Genomic DNA, 20,723 nt, shown 5'->3' with positions numbered 1-20,723 from the left:
TCCCCCTCAGGCTCGAAGATTGCCCCTTTCCCGCCAAATACCGCCAGCCTTGTTGCCCTGGGGATCAAAAAAGTATCTATCTATCTAAATGCCGCCAGCCTTGTTGCCCTGGGGATCAATAAAGTATCTATCTATCTAAATACCGCCAGCCTTGTTGGGGATCAATAAAGTATCTATTTATCTAAATACCGCCAGCCTTGTTGCCCTGGGGATCAATAAAGTATCTATCTATCTAAATACCGCCAGCCTTGTTGCCCTGGGGATGTGCTTGTCCAGGGGTCCTCCCTGACGCCATGTTAAGGAGGATGGGTCTCTCTATGTTTAACACAGAGTGCCCAGTGGTCAGGTGGTAGGACATGGACATGGGCACTCTGTCATGCTGTTGTTGGAGTCATGACTGAAAACAGAAAACAAATTAATTAGAAAAATAGCATTTTTAGCTAGCTGATTGGCATTGTTTACATTTTTAGCTAGTAGATTAGAGCTGTCAAACGATTAAAAATTTAATCACAATCAATCGCTGAATTCCTATAATACTATATTCCGTTAATTACGATTAATCACATATTTAATCACATGAAAATCACATTAAAATTCTATTACTTTGCACTTTTGTCTTTTCGCCAACGTCCTCCTCCTCCTCCTCCGCCGCTTGGGCCCCCACCTCGCCTTCCTCCAGGGGAGCATCTAAAGATGATCTAAAGTCCGGAATTCAGATTTAAGTTTTCCACTGCAAAACAGACGTGCGCTGTTTTCATATATGGTGGAGCACCTAATCAATCGCTATTAGCACTTCTCCTCCCCTGTGTTTGCGTGATAGCCTACTCCCACTTTTCCCTCGCCCTCCCATAAATGCATCATTTCAAGGTCATGAACAGTTTACTTACAAGTGGTGTTGAGGAGACGGAGGTGGTGATGGGTTGTGGTTCCATCCTGCCATGCATGAAATAAGGGTGGGATATAGGTCATTATAGCTTACCGTATTTTCCAGACTATAAGTCGCTCCTGAGTACAAGTTGCATCAGTCAAAAAATGCTTCATGAACAAGAAAAAAACATATATAAGTCGCACCGGACTATAAATCGCATTTATTTAGAAATGTATTTAACAAAATCCAAAACCAAAAACAGAGACTATGTAACTAGATTATTGAGGCCAAAAAGATTAATGTTAATGAAGACGAAGGAGTGAAGGCAGCCAAGAGGAGGGCAGGAAGGTAATTGCAAAGTAAAAGATTCACTGAAAGAAAATGCCACGTGATACACCAAAATGTAGCTAAAAATGTGGAGAATGCAATGCAATCAAGCATTTTGGACGATGTGGAGAGACAAGCCGGCAGAAGGACGTGCAGACCGAAGCTGCAGCAAGCAGGTGATATTTAGACATTTATTTCACAGAATCCAAGACTAAGAACAGACAGACTATGTAACTGGACACATTGAGGCCAAAAAATATTGAGAATTCTACAGGGAATGTTGAAGACGGAGTGAATAGTGACAAGAGGCAAGCCGGAGGCTGCTGACAAGGCCCCGACGCTATTGTAAAGCAATTTACAAAAGATTCACTGAACAAAAATGCTGATGTGGTAAATTAAAATTTAGCTACTAAAAATGTGGAGAATGCAATGCAATGAAGCATTTTGGACGACATATTGGCAGAAACTGGCAGCAGAACATGCTGAGAGAAAAAGAGAGCGAGATGCACATTTAACCAGGGCCTAAATTTCAGCGCGGGTATTGCGCATAAATTATTACTAAGTATTGAGCATACTAATAAAAGTCCTGCAACTCTAGCCATCATAGTGCAAGAAATTCCCACAGATTTTACAGCGCTGTCTGACATTAATCTAATAATGGAGTGGCCTGAATGCGGGACTATTGACTGGACGGACCAACTCTAACTTCAATTGAACCCCATGCAGAGACACACACACGCACCACTTTGGGGCTGCCTCTCTCTCTCGTTGCTCTCTCTCTCTCAGCAGGATTTGTCACCGCTGAAGTGAAATTATAGGTGCTTCTGCATCAAACGCTATCGACAAACGTTTAGCGATCAGGAACCGTCAGGAATTTTGCAAACACAGAAGCATGACGGCCTATAACGCGGGAGAACATGGATGCGTTATAATCGATTGCGGACGTGAACAGACAGCTACAGACACAGAGCGCATAGTAGGCTTACTTTCACTTTCTGTGCGTATTTATTACGTGAAAGATAATTGGTAGCAAAACAGCGATCAGCTATAGGCCTTTTTCTTGCGTTTATTGTGAGACATAGGCCTACTTTTCGTTTGGAGCGGCATACCGGTAGGCTATCAAAAGCAGAAGATGTTCGATTTGAGATTTGATTTACGTTTGGACTGTTTGATTATATTGCTAAATATCGGGACTGATGTCCACTGAAATCTGTGGGGTATTTAATGGTTTACTATTAAGTTTCATGTATGAAAGAGTGTTGGGATTTCCATCCGCTTATTGCGAGATGTGGAACGTGTGCTGTGCTGCAAGTGAAACCGTATTCCGTATAGCCAAAGATCTCTAAGATAGCCTACATTTAGTTATTTTTTAAATTATGCATGATTTACTTTTTTATAAAATTCGTAGGCTGATGCCTGGCAGCAACAATTGTGTTTAAATGTAGGTTATTGCTTCAGCCTCTAGCTCAGAAAGGGGCTGCGTGCGACTGGTAGCTTGAGAGCAACGTGTTGGAGACTCATGGTGTAGGATGATGACTTTTCATTGGCAACAATATTAAACCAACCAACAATATAAATTATTAAGAAAAGCTCTTTTATGAGTTAAATTGAAACAAAATTATACTGGCTTTTATTTGTCCGAATCTGACTATAAGTCGCAGGACCAGCCAAACTATGAAAAAAAAGTGTGACTTATAGTCCGGAAAATAAGGTAAATCACAGCATGGCATCACTAAAAAATACATTAGAAATTAGCTTTTTTTCAAGGTCATGAACAGCTTACTTACAAGAGGTGTGGAGGTGGTGATGATGGGGTTGAAGTGGACTCCAAATGTGCTGCAGCCGCTCGAGACTACAATGCCTACGTTTTCAGTAGAGGGATAAAAATCATTGTAATAAACAAATTAAATAAATGAATAACAGAAACAGAACTATACCATGCAGTATGATTTAATGGTAAAGCCTAAAATTTAGGCTGATTTAATGGTAAAAAATTAGCTATGCGTTCCACACCAAGCTATAAAACAAGTAAATAAAGAAAGAAAAAACACAGACACTAATAAACAAAAAGTGCAAAGACTAACTAGAGATTAATAATAATCTTCTCACCGATGTTCTCCAGTTGAGGGTTTTTTCACCGCTTCTTGGCCTGAAACTCGGAGCTCACTGTAGGCCGAGCCCTTCAAGATGGAGTTGTAGATCTTGAAGGCAGAACCAAGCTTAATGCAATGCATGGGGTGGGTTTCAGGCAAGGGTTCCACCTCAGTCCCACCTCAGTCCTAGCTTTTGACTTCAGACAGTCCTAGCTCTTTGGTCTTCTTGGTGTTGAGAGCCAGGTTGTTGTCAGTGCACCACGATGTTAGGTGTTGGAGCTCCTCCCTGTAAGCCGTCTCATCGTTATTGCTGATGAGCCCAATCACCGTAGTGTCATCTGCATACTTGACAATGGTGTTAGAGCCATGTACAGGTGTGCAGTCGTAGGTGAAGAGGGAGTAGACGAGAGGGCTCAGCACACATCCCTGTGGTACGCCGGTGTTCAGGGTGATGGTTAAGGAGGTGTGGTTAACTAACCTAACAGACTAGTTAGAGAGAGCTCTGTTGGTTAGGAAGTCCAGGTGTATGTAAGTGTACAATGGTTTACTTGAGTTTGCAGACATTTAAATATCTTGTTCTATGCATCCTTCTGTATGATTGCTTTGGCAATGCAAATACTTCATTTGTCATGCCAGTAAAGCACATTTTAATATTTTAATTACATTGAGAGAGAGAGATGAGAAAAGAGAGAAAGAGAGACTCTACATCTGGTATGATTTACTAAAATATTACTGGACCTTGTTAAAACCTGGGCCACCAGTCACATTCCTGAGTAAAACAGAGCACACTAACACACACAGGGACAGAGAAAGACACACACACACATGCACTCACTCAAATGCTCACACACACACTCCTGCACACATCCATATCCACTAAGATGCACACAGACACAGAGCAGCACATAGTCCCAATGCAGCCCACAGGAAGACACTGCTCTGCAGTTACATGTGTGTGTGTGTGTGCATGTGTGGCCCTCTGTGTGTGTACGTGTGTGTGCATGTGTGTATGCATGTGTGTGTACATGTGTGTGTGCATGTTTGTGTGCATGTGTGTGTGCATGTGTGTGTACATATGTGTGTGCATGTGTGTGTGTGTACATGTGTGTGTGCATGTGTGTGTGCATGTGTGCGTGCATGTGTGTGTGCATGTGTGTGTACATGTGAGTGTGCATGTGTGTGTACATGTTGTGTGCATGTGTCTGCTTCTGAATCTCATGCACCTCCTGGCAGATGAGGAATCTGCAAAGTGGGCGTATGTGTGTGGTGTGTGTGTGTGGGTGCGTGTGTGTATGTGGGTGTGTGTGGTGTATGTGTGTATGTGTGTGGGTGTGTGTGTGTGTGTATGTGGGTGTGTATGTGTGTGTGGGTGTGTGTGTGGGTGTATGTGTGTGTGTGTGGTGTGTGTGTACATTCCATTCTGCTCTCCCTCTGCTTCATGACTGCACGTCCTACTCTGCTGGATTTGCTTTCTCCTCTTCTCCTCCTCTCTCCTCCTCTCCTCTTCTCCTCCTCTCCTCTTCTCTCCCCTCCTCTCCTCTTCTCTCTCCTTCCCTCCTCTCCTCTCCTCCTCTCTCCTCCCCTCCTCTCCTCTTCTCCTCCTCTCCTCTCTCCTCCTCTCCTCTTCTCCTCCTCTCCCCTCCTCTCCTCCTCTCAGCCTGGAGGCTTATGGTACTTTTATCCATAGCCTGGAGCTCCCTCTAGTGGCTGGATCTGGCCAAACATTGCCAAGTCCTCCCTACAGAACTTACCTGCCAAACCACACACACACACAGGCACACACACACCTTCAGCCTCTCCTCTCTCACACTCATGTTGTGTTTGTGTCTGTCCCAGACAGGCAGGTGTGATCGCTAATCCCATTGGCTCAGTGTCCTTCATCTGCCTGTGGGAGTCTACAGATCCCACAACTACGATTGTGTGTGTGTGTGAGTGTGTGTGTGTGTGTCTGTACATGTGTGTGTGGTTGATCTTGATGAGGATTTGAGATTCCTTGAGATCAGTGCTGATCAGCAGGTGAAAGTGGTATCTCTTCTCACTGATTCCCACGCCTTCAACTTAATCAACCTCAACACACACACACACACCACAAGCAGACACACACACACATACTACACATGCAGACACACAAACACACCTGCATACATAGACACAATGGTCACACACACACACAGTCACACACATCACATTACAACCTACCTGGCACTTCTTTTTTCTTCTACCTGCAACTCTGTTGTGCCTTACGGGCATACAGAGTCCCTGGGGAGAAACTTTGGAGCCTCGCCCACTCCATAGCATGTGTGGTAGTCTATCTAGCCAAGGCTTGGTCTCCTCTCTTTACACATACATCACCAAACGTGTAGCCTCATCCACTCCATAACATGTGTGGTAGTCTATCTAGCCAAGGCTTGGTCTCCTCTCTTTACACATACATCACCAAACGTGTAGAAAAACCCCTGCAAGTTGATAGTCACTGGAGCCATGATCTCTCAATTGCACCTAATACAATTGGACCACAGTCTGGTCAAGGATAGCCCTATCATCGCGTAATCCCAACCATCAGATGATTCATTATAACTTTATACACAGACTCTACTGCACTCCACGTAAATAATCTTTGATGAAACTAAACCCATCTCCCCACTGCCAGCTATGTTCTTTAGGAGCTACAGGAAGCTTCATCCACATGGTCTGGGATTGCCCTGGTGTGAGAGACTTTTGGAGTATGGTCTCCAACAAGATGTCCATAGTACTTGAGCATACCATCCCCCACTCCCCAATTATCCTATTGCTGAACGATATCTCTGGTCTAGACCTTTCTTTGATGCACCAATGCTGGCTCCTGGTAGGCCTTACTGCTGCCAAGAAGCTTATAGCACAGCGATGGAAGGAACCTTATCTGTCCTGTCAACACTGGGTGAACACCGTTATAGATCTGGCTAAACTAGAGAAATCTGTGGCCATAATGCATGGCGCTCAGGCTAAAAACATTAATTTATGGTCATCTTTTATTGACAGTATGTTGGGATAGTAGCCATGGCCTTATGTCCCCTTTCTGCTAACTCAATTTCTTTTCATCTTCCATTCTAACTTGGTATATAATTTTATCAACTTTGTTGAGCTGTTTCAGTTAACTGAATTTTTTTTCTTTTTGGGCTGGGGTGTGGGGAGCAAGACCTGGAGGGTGAATGTGGTTGAATGTTGTATGTTGTCTTACTGTATCTGTTGTCTTAGATGTATTTCTGTTTGTTGCTTGTATGAATTATAAAATACAATAAAAAACTTGATAACAAAAAAAATAGACACAATGGTCACACACACACACACACACACACACCACATGCATATGTAGCGCCCCTCTGCTCTACTTTACTTAAAGTAAAAGGAGGTGCCTCTATGGGTTACGATTAGGTTTAGGCCAGTTCTAGGTTCGGCATTAAGGGGGGAGTAAATTGACACCAGTATGTAAAATGTTATAAATAAATAATGCAGGTTTATTAAATACAAGTATATACAAGTAAGAGGAAATAAATTAGTAAATAGAAAATAAATAGTAAATAAATACAAAACCCTATAAAATAATAAAAGAGCTCTTAAAAATGCAAAGTATCAAATCAATAGTTAAAAACTCAAATGTCCAAAAGAAAAGAAATACCCGGGTAAGGTGGTGTGAGTGTACAATGTCAGTGTATGTGTGAAGGCTTATCTGTATCCAGGGAACAGATCCAAGGGGTTGGTTATCCAGTATGAAAGGGCAGTTCAAGGGGTTGGTTCTCCAGTGTGAAAGGGCAGTTCGAGGGGTTGGTTCTCCAGTATGAAAGGGCAGTTTGAGGGGTTGGTTATCCAGTATGAAAGGGCAGAACAGTTCAATCGATCCAAGGGGACTGACTCGCCTTCCAGTGTTCCAGTGTACATAAAAAACCAATCTGCATACAGCAGTTTGAGAATACAATTAAGCTCATATATTCAATATCAAAGTCGTAAGATCTCACTAAATTCCAATTCAGTTACAGTTCTAATTCAACTAAGTTCCCAGATAACAATTTCCTTTGGGCCTTTAGCCCAAAAGCCTTTAGATCCGCCTGTAGCGGACATACGGTATCTGACTGTGGGCCAGATCTGCTCCTGATAGAGGTTTCAGCTCTGCTAGCAATGCTGTTTTATCACCGGTTCACAGATTTGTCCCAGGTCCAATTTCCGCAACTCAACTGGAAGTCAGGAGATGCGTTTAAAATACAAAACACTGATTTGGCCCAAACCTGTGATACGGATATGAGCTAAACGACCATTTTCTCACAGCAGACCCAGGTGGTAATGATATTAATTAAGGTGCTGATTCTGCTAAATTGACCTTTCCCTACTTCATTGTCAACTAACTGCTAAAGAAAAAAAAGGTATTTTGGAATGGCACAAATTTAGAAACCATGGGGGTGCACTATGTTCCCATGGCCACTTCATTTCTACAGTAAGGCTGGAAAAGAAGATATAGTTGGCTCAATATTGATCATATGCTCGTTTCATTATTTTTATTATTACCTAGCAGTGGTAAAAGTAGTCAATTGTTGTTTGTCAGATCTAACAGTGCTATGAGACAACCCCATATTTTGCCACGCATGCAGAAGTCTGAGCAGTAACGTTAATCAAGAATCTTTGGTTTGCTCACTATCATTCTTTTGACATGATTAGCCAGCCTGCGGTTGGATTAGGACGCAGCCCAACTTTTCAAAGTAGGCTAGCGGACGCAGCGGTAGATAGTAGCAGAGAGTAGAGTCCATCAGGCAAGTGTTATTTAACTCCTGGTGTACTTACAAACTTTTCAATGCCTCGTTTTATGAGTAAAGAACGTAGTTGTACTGCTGTAGAAGGTTCGTACCATTCAGGGCATTATTAGTGGGGTAATTTACGAGATAAAAGTTGGTTCTATTACGCCTGCAGAAAGTCATTAGTTTCTGACAGCGCTACTCGACCAGGGTTCGACCAAGGGACAGCAGGTTCTGGGAGGGTGTTTGGCTCGGGGTCATGGTGCAAAGGACCCTAGGGTGAAATTACTCCGAACTATCGCTTTAACGTCTCTCTTAGGAGTTCGTTACTATCAACGGTCATATAAAATCATGTACTGGTAATTCAATATATTCATTAATAACTTCTATATTACTCAGAAACATACATAAAGACAATATCATTACAATAGCAGCACTTAAAAGAACAATAAAGTAAAAGCAAATCTCAGATTAGCCTGCTAATCATCCTATTGAATTAATGCACTAGCAGCTAGCGGTGCTAATCACTCGCTAGCAGAATGCTAGCGGAGTATTTTAACTCACCGGAGTTCGAGATTTAAAAAACACAGGTCTTCAACAATCCGTAGAAAAATAAGTACAAGGAAGGGTACGATGATTCGATAAGATAGGTAGATTTAGAAAAGGTAGATTATTACACAAGTATTATTTTTCTTAAGAGGGTTATGAATCACGTAATCTAATCAAATTCATTCAAGTGGAGTCTCGAGTGAAAAAACAAACCCCGTCACCTAGGAGATGACTATACCACAATAAAAGTCTTTTCAAATACGTGCACTTTCAAGCAGACCAAAAAGAGAATGAAAAATAAATACATATAATCATGTAAACTCAGCTTCTTGTTCTTGCTACTTATTCATATTTATATATTTAAATATGTATTGTACTCAAACCATTCTAAAACTAAAGTTATGGTCTTAGTAACCAAACTTTAAGGTGGGTTACACATACATAGACACAATAATCACACACACACACACACCACACGCAGACACACACACACACACCTGCATACATAGACACAATGGTCACATACACACACATATACACACACATGTAGAAACATAAACACTCCCGCACATATTCCTGCACTCAGACACACATCAGATGCATTACTAGGACATTTTGTCCAAGGAGATTAGCTCAGTAATCCGGAACATCTGAAGAGTTTAAGAGGCGGACCAGAGATCACACACACACACTGCATTCACACACACACACATACCCTGCATTCAGTCTTCCTCTCACACATTGACAGATACTCTCATGTGACTGCGGATGACCTCACAGCTCAGGACAGAAGGGCAGAAGTCAGACATTGTACACAAGCACACACACACACACACACTGCTTCAGGGAATCTGTCCTGAATGCTGGTTATGTGTGATGCAGGATGCAGACACACACACAGCAGGACACCCTGATAGAGACACACAAGCACACAGTAGTCGTATAGATCATCACTATCCACTAGTAATGTAGTCATATAGATCATCACTATCCACTAGTAATGTAGTGATGTTATAAGCACACAGTAGTCATATAGATCATCACTATCCACTAGTAATGTAGTGATGTTATAAGCACACAGTAGTCATATAGATCATCACTATCCACTAGTAATGTAGTCATATAGATCATCACTATCCACTAGTAATGTAGTCACATAGATCATCACTATCCACTAGTAATGTAGCAATGTTATAAGCACACAGTAGTCATATAGATCATCACTATCCACTAGTAATGTAGTCACATAGATCATCACTATCCACTAGTAATGTAGTAATGTTGTAACAAACGCTCTCTAATGCTTTCGAAAGCGAGGGCTACAATACGCATCAAAAGGTGCGGGGCGACTATTCCATTACACTTGCTGGCAATCAAAGTAGTGGACATGCGTTAAATAACCAAAAAATACAAACATGGATCGTCCTAGCAATAACCCCAGGATGTTTCACCCAACACGGTTGAATAACACAAGGACACAAACGTTAAACCTCCGTGCTTTATAGAATTATTGTACCGGCGGGAATCTACAGTAGGCCCGCTCCATTCATTCACTCATAAACAAAACAAAGTGCGCGCATCGCGCCAGCAACCCCAAAATACCCACAAAACAATTTGTCAAGTATATTGTTCAATAGGTCAAGACCGTGGAATAACTAAATGTCCGAGCAAACAAAACAATGTCCTTTTACGAAGTGGCAGCCTCTCCGCGAACGAAAAAAAATAAGGAAGGACACGGCGGTCCGGTTTTAAAAACCCCGCGTCTCACCAGCCTGTCCTTGTTGGCAAACGTCCGTCCAGATGAGTAATCCCCATATAGAAAAAAGGCAAAGCATCCAACAATGTCCTTTAGAACAAAAAAGGGTAATCCGAGACCGTGCGACGATACTCCACACTCACGTAGTCCAACATGTCAAACACATAGGCCTGTTCGCGCTGCCCCTACCTAACGTGATACCAGAACCTAAGAAAACTTTGAGCCTGTCCCACGAACGCCTCCCATTGATTGACAGGCCAATTGATGGGAGTTCCTCATTATCAGAGTGAAAATCAGTCCTATACCCGTGTGTTTACTTCATTTCTGGTAGCCTATCTAATGTTCATGACTCACATAATTACTATTATACCAACAGTAACATTCAAAACCATATACCGAGTACATGCTCAAAATAAAACACATAATTTTAATGGGTGACCATTACAATGTTATACAGCCCTAGTGTGTGTGTGTGTGTGTGGAACTAGGCGTGGTGATGTGTCCTTTGAGAAAGACTGCTGTGGGCTTGATGAGTGCATATGAGTCATAATGGACACTATGAGTCATAATGGACACTGCTGTGGACTTGATGAGTGCATATGAGTCATAATGGACACTATGAGTCATAATGGACACTGCTGTGGGCTTGATGAGTGTATATGAGTCATAATGGACACTATGAGTCATAATGGACACTGCTGTGGGCTTGATGAGTGCATATGAGTCATAATGGACACTGCTGTGGGCTTGATGAGTGCATATGAGTCATAATGGACACTATGAGTCATAATGGACACTGCTGTGGGCTTGATGAGTGCATATGAGTCATAATGGACACTATGAGTCATAATGGACACTGCTGTGGGCTTGATGAGTGTATATGAGTCATAATGGACACTATGAGTCATAATGGACACTGCTGTTGGAACGCCAGATGAACAACACAAGGTCCAACTCTAGTCCATAAGTTTTATTTACATTTTACAAAAACAACACAGGGTCCAACTCTAGTCCATAAGTTTTATTTACATTTTACAAAAACAACACAGGGTCCAACTCTAGTCCATAAGTTTTATTTACATTTTACAAAAACAACACAGGGTCCTACTCTAGTCCAGAAGATTTATTTACGCTTTACAAAAACGAACAGAGTTCTACTCTAGTACAAAAGATTTATTTACGTTTTACAAAAACAACACAGGGTCCTACTCTAGTCTAAATGTTTTATTTATGCCTTAGAAAATACAGTCCACTTTAGGTGAATGTATTCAGCTTTGTGTTGGGTTAAATCTCCAGCGGTATTCAGCTTTGTGTTGGGTTAAATCTCCAGTGTTGGGCTAAATCTCCAGTGTTGGGTTAAATCTCCAGCGGTGCAGCAGAAGGCGTCAGTGCAGCGTGTGCAGTTTCCATATTAACTAGTGACCAGAGAGAGACGTGTGTGTGTGTGATTAAATAGTGTGTGTGGTGCTATATACGCGTGGTAAATGTGACCGGGGAGAGACGCGCCTCCAGCCTCCATCCATATGAGCCACTGGCTGTGAATGCAGACATCATACTGAGCTGTGTTCCTATGGACAAGGACGGTTTAGGTCGTTGGAGAAATGTCTGATGTTAGGGAGGAGGTTGGTGATGTGTCTGGTGTTTGGGTGGTGTCAGGTGTTATGATAGGTGGTGTTTGAGTGGCTGTAGGTGTTATGATGGATGGTGTTTGGGTGGTGTCAGGTGTTGGGGAGGAGGCTGGTGATGTGTCTGGTGTGTGGGAGGTGAGATGGACCACACAGGCCTCCTTCAGCTCGGTGTCGCTGGGCTTGCAGTGAACTCGTCCACCCAGCAGGGGGCAGACGCTCCCCTTCCTTCAGATACAGAGGATACAGACACAAAACAGGTTAGAGCTCACATACAAAGCAGTGTGTGTGTGTGTGTGCGTGTGCATGTGTGTGCGTGCATGTGTGTACGTGTGTGTGCATGTGTGTGTGTGTGTGTTTGTGTCCATGTGTGTGTGTGCATGCACTGTAAAAAAACTCTCTGCGTTTACTTAAAAAAACACATTTCACTAGCTTTTTTGAGTAATTTCAACTTGACAGTGAAGAACTCAAATAATCAAGTTAAATCAACAAATGCTCCCAACTTGAAAATATATAGTATAAGTATATAAGTATGTACTCTTTTGATCCCGTGAGGGAAATATATATTAATGCCAACTAATATATTGACTCTAACCAAAAACAAGTCTAAATAACAACTCAAAAATCCAAATAGATCAAACAATGTTTTTATTTTCAGCCAGTTTGAACACTCCTGACCTACTGTACCCCCTAGCATTATTGGCACCTCTGCTAAAGCTGACTAAAAAGAAGAATATAAAATCATCTTTTGGAAATTGATCTTAATGCCTTAAGTAAAAAGATGAGGACATATTTCCCGGTCAGGGAATACAGCTTTGGGGCAGCCGTGGCCTACTGGTTAGCACTTCGGACCTGTAACCGGAGGGTTGTCGGTTCAACCCCGACCAGTAGGCACGGCCTTGGAAGTGCCCTTGAGCAAGGCACCTAACCCCTCACTGCTCCCCGAGTGCTGTTGATGCAGGCAGCTCACTGCGCCGGGATTAGTGTGTGCTTCACCTCACTGTGTGTTCACTGTGTGCTGAGTGTGTTATACAGTATACAGAATTTTTGAGTTGCCAACCTACTGTAAGTCCACCTTACTTACAATACTGAGTTGGTATTACTAGATATTTCAAGTTGGGAGCATTTGTTGATTTAACTTGATTATTTGTGTTCTTCACTGTCAAGTTGAAATTACTCAAAAAAGCTAGTGAAATGTGTTGACTTGTTTTTTTAAGTGTGTTTACAGTGTGTTTGTGTATTTGTGTGTGTGTGTCCATGTGTGTATGTGTGCATGTGTGTGTATTTGTGTGTGTGTGTGTCATAACTGGTCATGGTCAGGAAGAGCAAGCAGATACTCTTATCAAAAGGAAATCCCTCAGCTGTGGATGGTATGGATGGATGGGCAGCAATGTGCTGACAATGCTACACACACACACACACACGCACACACACACACACACACACACGCATACACACACACCCACACACACACACACGCACACACACACGCACACACCCACACACACACACACACACACACACACACACACACACACACACACACACACGTGTGTTTAATCTGTGGAGAGATGTGTTGACAGCATGTGAAAGGACCAACAGCATCCTTCACCTCTGCTCTCTTTATCAGTGTGTGAGAGGTGGTATGTATGAGTCACAGTCACACACACACACACACACACACACACACACACCCTCAAACACACACACACACACACATACCGTCAGCATCCTTCACCTCCGCTGTGAGTGAGTGAGTTAAGGTGTGTGTGTGTTTGAGTGTGTGTGTGTGTGTGTGTGTACTCACCTCCTGATGTACCATAGAGTAGTGACTCCCAGTAGCAGCAGCACAAACATCACAGAGATCACAAGCACAGTGGGTACCTCTGAAACACACACACAATGTATCTTAACATATACACACACACCACACAAATAGAGAATAAATCACACACACACACACACACACACACACACAGAACGTATCTAAACATACACACACCACACAAATAGAGAATAAATCACACAGACACACACACACACACACACAGAACGTATCTAAACATACACACACCACACAAATAGAGAATAAATCACACAGACACACACACACACACACAGAACGTATCTAAACATACACACACCACACAAATAGAGAATAAATCACACAGACACACACACACACACACAGAACGTATCTAAACATACACACACCACACAAATAGAGAATAAATCACACAGACACACAGAACGTATCTAAACATACACACACCACACAAATAGAGAATAAATCACACAGACACACACACACAGAACGTATCTAAACATACACACACCACATAAATAGAGAATAAATAACACAGACACACACACACACACACAACGTATCTAAACATACACACACCACACAAATAGAGAATAAATCACACACACACACACAGAACATATCTAAACATACACACACCACACAAATAGAGAATAAATCACACAGACACCCAGACACACACACACACACACACACACAGAACATATCTAAACATACACACACCACACAAATAGAGAATAAATCACACACAGACACACACACACACACACACACACACAGAACGTATCTAAACATACACACACCACACAAATAGAGAATAAATAAGACACACACACACACAGAAGGTATCTAAACATTTAAACACACCACACAAATGGAGAATAAATCACACACACACACACACACACACAGAACGTATCTAAACATTTAAACACACCACACAAATGGAGAATAAATCACACACACACAGACACACACACAGAACGTATCTAAACATTTAAACACAAATGGAGAATAAATGCAAAAGTTCCCATCACTTAATGAAGTCACACACACAGAGACATATACGCACTGAAATCAGAATAACACTGAAATCAGAATTCATATCGTATGATTTTTATATTCAATAGTAGAATTCATATCGTATGATTTTTATATATATGATTTTTATATTCAATAGTAGAATTCATATCGTATGATTTTTATATTCATTAGTAGAATTCATATCGTATGGTTTTTATATGATTTTTATATTCATTAGTAGAATTCATATCATATGATTTTTATATTATTTCTACAGCTATATTATTCATTAGTAGTTTCGGCCCTTATGTTCCTTATTATGTGTCTTGGCTTTATTTTTGAAGCAAAAAACGTCACTATTAACAGCCGCCAGTCTTTGATAAGACGTGAAATATTCACTGGAATTTTGTTTCTTTCTATTACACCTGCCAGGGAATCCGTTATCACACTCTCACTTGTCGCGTTGCCAAATGAGAAAGGCCTATGCCCGTTTTGCTCCAAACCTCCCTTACTGTAGGTCAAAACACAAACACACACACACACACACACACCTCCAGCTGCTGTCTGTCTGCTGTTCAGGGCCTCCTCCACTTGATTGACTGCAGGAGACGTTGAGGAGGAAGAGGAGGGTGAAGTTGAGGAAGAAGGGGGTGATGCGCTCATTATGAGGGGGCGCACAGTCGTTGTTGTGCCATGTAGTTGGAGCTCATGGTCTGCAGGTTACAGAACGGGATCTTTTACGACTGCTTTTAGAACAGCTACTGTTCTAATCACTGTGACTGAGACTTCATTCCCTGTTATTAATCTAGCACCTCAAATCATCATTGTGAGTCTTGACACAACTGTTAGCATAGCTCCCTCACCAGAACACTGTACTGTCATTTGGTTAGCAAAGTGTTAGCATAGCTCCCTCACCAGAATACTGTTATTGGGTTAGCAGAGTGTTAGCTCACCAGAGTACTGTTATTGGGTTAACAGAGTGTTAGCATAGTGCCCTCACCAGAATTAGGTTAGCAGTCAAAGCTTTTAAATGGTGTATAACATTAGCAGACAGTTATAGACAGCATAGCACCTACACCAGAACATTGACATTGAATTAGCATAGAGTTAGCATAGCACCCTCACCAGAACACTGTCACAGTTAAACGTTTTATAGTATGTGTCTCTTAGCAATACAGCTATATCAGTTTCCATTATGAAAGTTCAGGCCAACAGACTCTACCTGTTTGGTTGAAACAGAACACATCAAAGAGTAAGTTGACTGAAGCTCGCCACAGCACCAGTCCGGTGCGGTTCTGACCACAGAGAGTGGAGGCCTGGAGCCGGGGAATGACCGCGACCTGCTCGTCCACCCAGCCGAACCTGAAGGGAACAACAGGGAACTGTTGAAGTTAAGTTCATAAAGTAACTCTGCATTCATTTGATTCCCAATCAAGATACACTGGTATGAATTGCTTTACTTTGTTAATATGGACTTCTGGAAAGTTCTGAAATGCAAAATAATAGAATTTGTATCATGTGATAAAATATGTGATTTATCGTGATTAAGTATAGAAATTCAGCAATTAATTGCAATTTAAAAATAATAATGATTTGACAGCCCTAGTACACATACATTCCTCTCCTCCTCCCTTCTCTCTCCCCCTCCTCTCCTCCCCCCTCCTTTCCTTCTCCCTCCATGTCTTCTCTCTCCCCTCCTCTCATTACTCTAAATCTCTATTATAAGCCTGTTTTAAAGTGTCCACCTGTGGACCCCACCTTCACCTGCTCCTGTGCTGCTGTTCTAGAGTCCTGTGCTGCTGTTCTAGAGTCCTGTGCTGCTCACCTGCACGTCTGCAGCCCGTGATGCAGGGCCTGGTCCACCTGGTCTTTGGTTGCCATGGCGACGCCCATCTGCAGGCAGACGTCCCTGGCGACGGACGCGTTGAAGGAGTATTGGGGCTGTCCCCCGTGCACCTGGGACACCTCAAACACACCCCACACACTGGCAGCGTCAGGGAAGCCTGACAACACACACACACACACACACACACATTACATTAAACAATTTACCTTTACAACAGAACATACCTACCCTTATCCCTTAACATGTAGGTCACAAACACTTACAAATACTTAACTCTAACCTACCACTCTCATAAGCACACACACACACACACACACACAATTACATTACAGTACCTCAGTACAGCCCTCAGTATCTTCTTTCAACCCCAACCCACTACTGCATTAACACAGATGAATTATATCACAATACACCTGCATTCAGCTACATCCTAACTCCAACCCCCAACCACACCGTTCAGAGAGTCTCTTGTCTCTTGACCCCAACCACATCCCTCAGGCTCAGAGTGACCCCAAACCCTGACCCCAGAGCCCAGTCTAACCCAGCAGTTACTGTAATCCCCTCTAACCCAGCAGTGTAATCCCCTCTAACCCAGCAGTTATTCTCTCTAACCCAGCAGTGTAATCCCCTCTAACCCAGCAGTGTAAACCCCTCTAACCCAGCAGTCTAACCCAGCAGTTATCCCCTCTAACCCAGCAGTGTAATCCCCTCTAACCCAGCAGTGTAATGCCCTCTAACCCAAAGCCCAGCTCGCTGGCCGGCGGTCTGAAGTGGACTTACGTCTCAGATGATGGACAAGCATGGAACAGGCAGGCGGCAGCAGCAGCAGCAGCAGCCAAACTCTGGTCATGATGGTGTGTGTGTGTGTGTGTGTGTGTGTGTGGACTAGAGGGGTGACTGGGAGGTGAGCTCTTTAACTGGACAAGAGGAAGGAAACAGGCGGAGCTCAAACCTCACTGATGAGGTGATGACACACACACACACACACTCACACACACTCACACACACACACTCACACACACTCACACACACACACACAAACACACACACACACACATACACACACACACACAAACACTCACACACACACTCACATGCACTCTCTCACACACACACACATACACACACACACACACACACACACATACACTCACACATACACTCACACACACACACACACATAAAAACTGTAATCATGCTGGTCTTTTGCACATCTCTAGATCTTGGTGGCAGACAGTGTTTATGTCACAATTTAATTTGCTTTGCATAAACAACTACCCTGGAAATCCAGAGTTCTCGCGAGAGCACAATGGAATTGTCTCTGCGAGACACTCTGGCAAAGAGCAATGATGCACGTTACTTTTACCCCAACATTCTGGGGAACCAGCTAAACTGATGAAGACAGCGCTGCTTGGAGGACAGTAAACATTGGGCGTAGTGTTATCCGATTGCGTTGAAGTCCGAATTCATTCAGAGTAAACATGGTCTAGTGTTAACCAATTGCGTGCAGTGACATTTTTAAATGCATGCTTGTTGCCGCCCCTCGAGTTGGGCCATCACATTGTTCTTTGCCAGACCCCTTAATCTTTCTAGATTATCAGGGTCTGGATTTTCCAGGCTAATAAACAACAGCAAAGAATAGTAAATATAAGTAAATAGGCAATAGCTTAAATAGTTTAAAAAGTAAGTAGATTATGATGTACTGTAAGCAGAGCCGGACAGTAACGGAGTACATTTACTTGAGTACAGTACTTGAGTACAATTTTGAGGGATCTGTACTTTACTCGAGTATCAGTTTTGGGGAGTACTCATGACTTTACTCAAGTACATTTGAGAGGCAAATATTGTACTCTTTACTCCACTACATTTCTATCCATAACCGTGAGTACCCGTTACTACTTCTTAAAAAAAAGGAAAAAAGAAAAATCTCGGAAACCCTCAATTTGTTGTTTCCCTCTCAAACGTGATTGGATTGTGCAGGCGCCACTGATTGGGACAGCCTATCAGCAATCACCTTTAGCTTTCCACCAAAGTCAACTCCATGGTCAGATTTAGATAAGAGACGAAACCATGGACGAAACAATGGATGAAGACGCAGCAGGTCCATCACAGGAATGTGCCAACCTGTGGCACCACCTTGCCAGACTATTTCAATTTTCTGAACAAGTTAATGATAGTTTTCACTTCAAGTGTTTCAATTACAAAATAGTATTTTGTATTTGAAATACGTATTTTAAATACATGTATTAGAAATACTGCCCATCCCTGGCAACATGGTGAAAAGATGAAAATGTCTTGATTTTACTTTCAATTCCTTTTACATTCTCCAAGGTATTAACATTAACATTTTTCATGACTCCACGTAGGACGTTTCTGTACATAAATGTGAGCACTGTGGCAGTATTAATGCAATATTTAGAAAATGTTGGCTACTCTTGTACTCTTGGATACTCAAGTACTTTTAAAAACTAGTACTAGTAACTAGTCAGTACTTTTACTTAAGTAGACATTTAACTGTTTTACTTTTACTTGTACTTAGCAAAGGGTATCTGTACTTTTACTCAAGTAATGAAGCTGTGTACTGTCTGCCTCTGGATGTAAGTAGATTATGATGAGTCTGTGTGTGTGTGTGTGTGTGTGTGTGTGTGTGTGTATTCTGTATTCTCTTCTACTCTACATTAATCAAACAGATTGTGTTGTTCGATATCAGATCTCAAAATCTTTTCAAAATAATGGTTTTGATGTACAGTATACGTTACTGAGAGTGTTTCTATGTGTGTTTCTCTGTGTGCATGTTACTGAGTGTGTGTGCGTACGTGTGTGTGTGTGTGTGTGTGTGTGTGTGTGTGTGTGTGTGTGAGCAGGGGAAGATTACCGCCTATACTGTACCTTTGAGGTGGTTCCCCAAGGAGAATAGGGGCTGCGATTTGATGGGTCATATGTCTGTGTGAGAATGTGTGTGTGTGGAATGATGTTTTGTTTTCTTGGCTTTGCTGTAGCTGATGCACACACACACACACGTCAGTCGGTCCCTGGTTTCCTGTCCCCACTCTCATTAACCAGCCAATGTTCCTTCCACTTCCTATGATCTGCCAATAACACTCCTGTGATCGGCCGCCCTGCGTCACGTCCACTCACACACACCCCTACACACACACACACACAGACACAGACACAGACACAGACACACACACACACACAGGCGGAGGTCACAGGATGGCTGATCACAGGAGCATTTGACTCCTGATCTCTAATTCCTGTAAAATCACAAATTACCAGAAGTTGGAAAAGTGTGAAACTCTCTCTCTCTCTCACACACACTCTCTCTCTCTCACTCATTCACACACTCACTCACTCACACACACATACACATACAAACATGCATTTCCTCAGGACCATTCAAGCAGACCTGGATCAGTGGGTTTATTCCACACCTGGATGAACAGTATAGCTGACTGGGGTCCGTGTATCATTCGCTCATTTGATATTCAATTCAGAATCCAAAATGAAAAAATGAAAACATGACTGGTTATTTCATTACTCGTTTAAGTAATGTGATACAAACAAACAAATAATGCTTTGTTTGTCAGACTTTTGATTTTATGGTCAGATCGAAAGTAGAACATTAAAAAACGGCCTCACGACCGAAACTGATTTTGATATTTATTTTTTCCGATTTATGTGACCTGGAAGTCAATCCGAAGTCACTTTCTTGGTCTTTTAGACCTGTCAGTGCTCTTGTTGCCAATTTAGTGACTTTGTTGCTAGATTTAGCGACTAATTTTGGCCATTCCTACAGACAGAACATATTTGTCTAACAACTAGCGAGAAATTGGGCGACTTGCGCAACGATGGCAAACTCGGTTTCGTTATTGAATCGTCATAAAGTCATCTCCCTTCTCATGCCTGTTTCGTTTATGAACATTGTGTTCGCCCAAAGCATTGCCCCATGATTATAGAAGTAATAACTGGCCTATGTAGTATCAGCCCATGTTATTGCACAGAAGTAGATGTTCTACAGATCTAACAGCTCAGCTTTGTTCTCGACGTC

The 20,723-nt window shown here is 42.3% G+C and overlaps 1 protein-coding gene and 1 long non-coding RNA gene across 3 annotated transcripts; both read right to left on the bottom strand.

Annotated features, from left to right (window-relative positions):
• Positions 1-267: 267 nt before the first annotated feature.
• Positions 268-9,560, bottom strand: LOC121693979. Its single transcript, XR_006025643.1, has 5 exons — positions 8,613-9,560; positions 2,983-3,056; positions 888-933; positions 604-698; positions 268-397 (listed from the first exon to the last, which is right to left on the bottom strand). It is a non-coding gene; the product is annotated as an uncharacterized LOC121693979 (long non-coding RNA).
• A 1,850-nt stretch (positions 9,561-11,410) lies between these two features.
• On the bottom strand, positions 11,411-17,623 carry lyve1a (lymphatic vessel endothelial hyaluronic receptor 1a). Of its 2 annotated transcripts, XM_042073853.1 has the most exons (6): positions 17,453-17,623; positions 16,652-16,829; positions 16,049-16,188; positions 15,378-15,539; positions 13,786-13,864; positions 11,411-12,206 (listed from the first exon to the last, which is right to left on the bottom strand). In XM_042073853.1, the coding sequence occupies exons 1-6, from the start codon at positions 17,520-17,522 to the stop codon at positions 11,939-11,941; spliced, it is 897 nt and encodes a 298-aa protein (XP_041929787.1). In that variant the 5' UTR covers positions 17,523-17,623; the 3' UTR covers positions 11,411-11,938. The 2 variants fall into 2 exon arrangements, with proteins under 2 accessions (XP_041929787.1, XP_041929788.1); XM_042073854.1 differs by lacking the exon at positions 15,378-15,539.
• Between the last annotated feature and the right edge of the window lie 3,100 nt (positions 17,624-20,723).

Source organism: Alosa sapidissima, chromosome 20, assembly GCF_018492685.1.
Source record: "Alosa sapidissima isolate fAloSap1 chromosome 20, fAloSap1.pri, whole genome shotgun sequence".
Classification (NCBI taxonomy): Eukaryota; Metazoa; Chordata; class Actinopteri; order Clupeiformes; family Clupeidae; genus Alosa; species Alosa sapidissima.
Note: the sequence above shows the minus strand (reverse complement) of the source record. Positions and strands in the feature narration are given on the sequence as shown.

What these genes read in the sequence shown, in the direction of transcription:
- lyve1a (XM_042073853.1), bottom strand. Translation starts at nt 17,522, where the DNA reads ATGACCAGAGTTTGGCTGCTGCTGCTGCTGCTGCCGCCTGCCTGTTCC. An exon ending in GCTTGTCCATCATCTGAGAC is followed by an intron (nt 16,830 to 17,452) that starts GTAAGTCCACTT and finishes GTGTGTTGTCAG; the next exon opens with GCTTCCCTGACGCTGCCAGT. An exon ending in CACGGGCTGCAGACGTGCAG is followed by an intron (nt 16,189 to 16,651) that starts GTGAGCAGCACA and finishes TGTTCCCTTCAG; the next exon opens with GTTCGGCTGGGTGGACGAGC.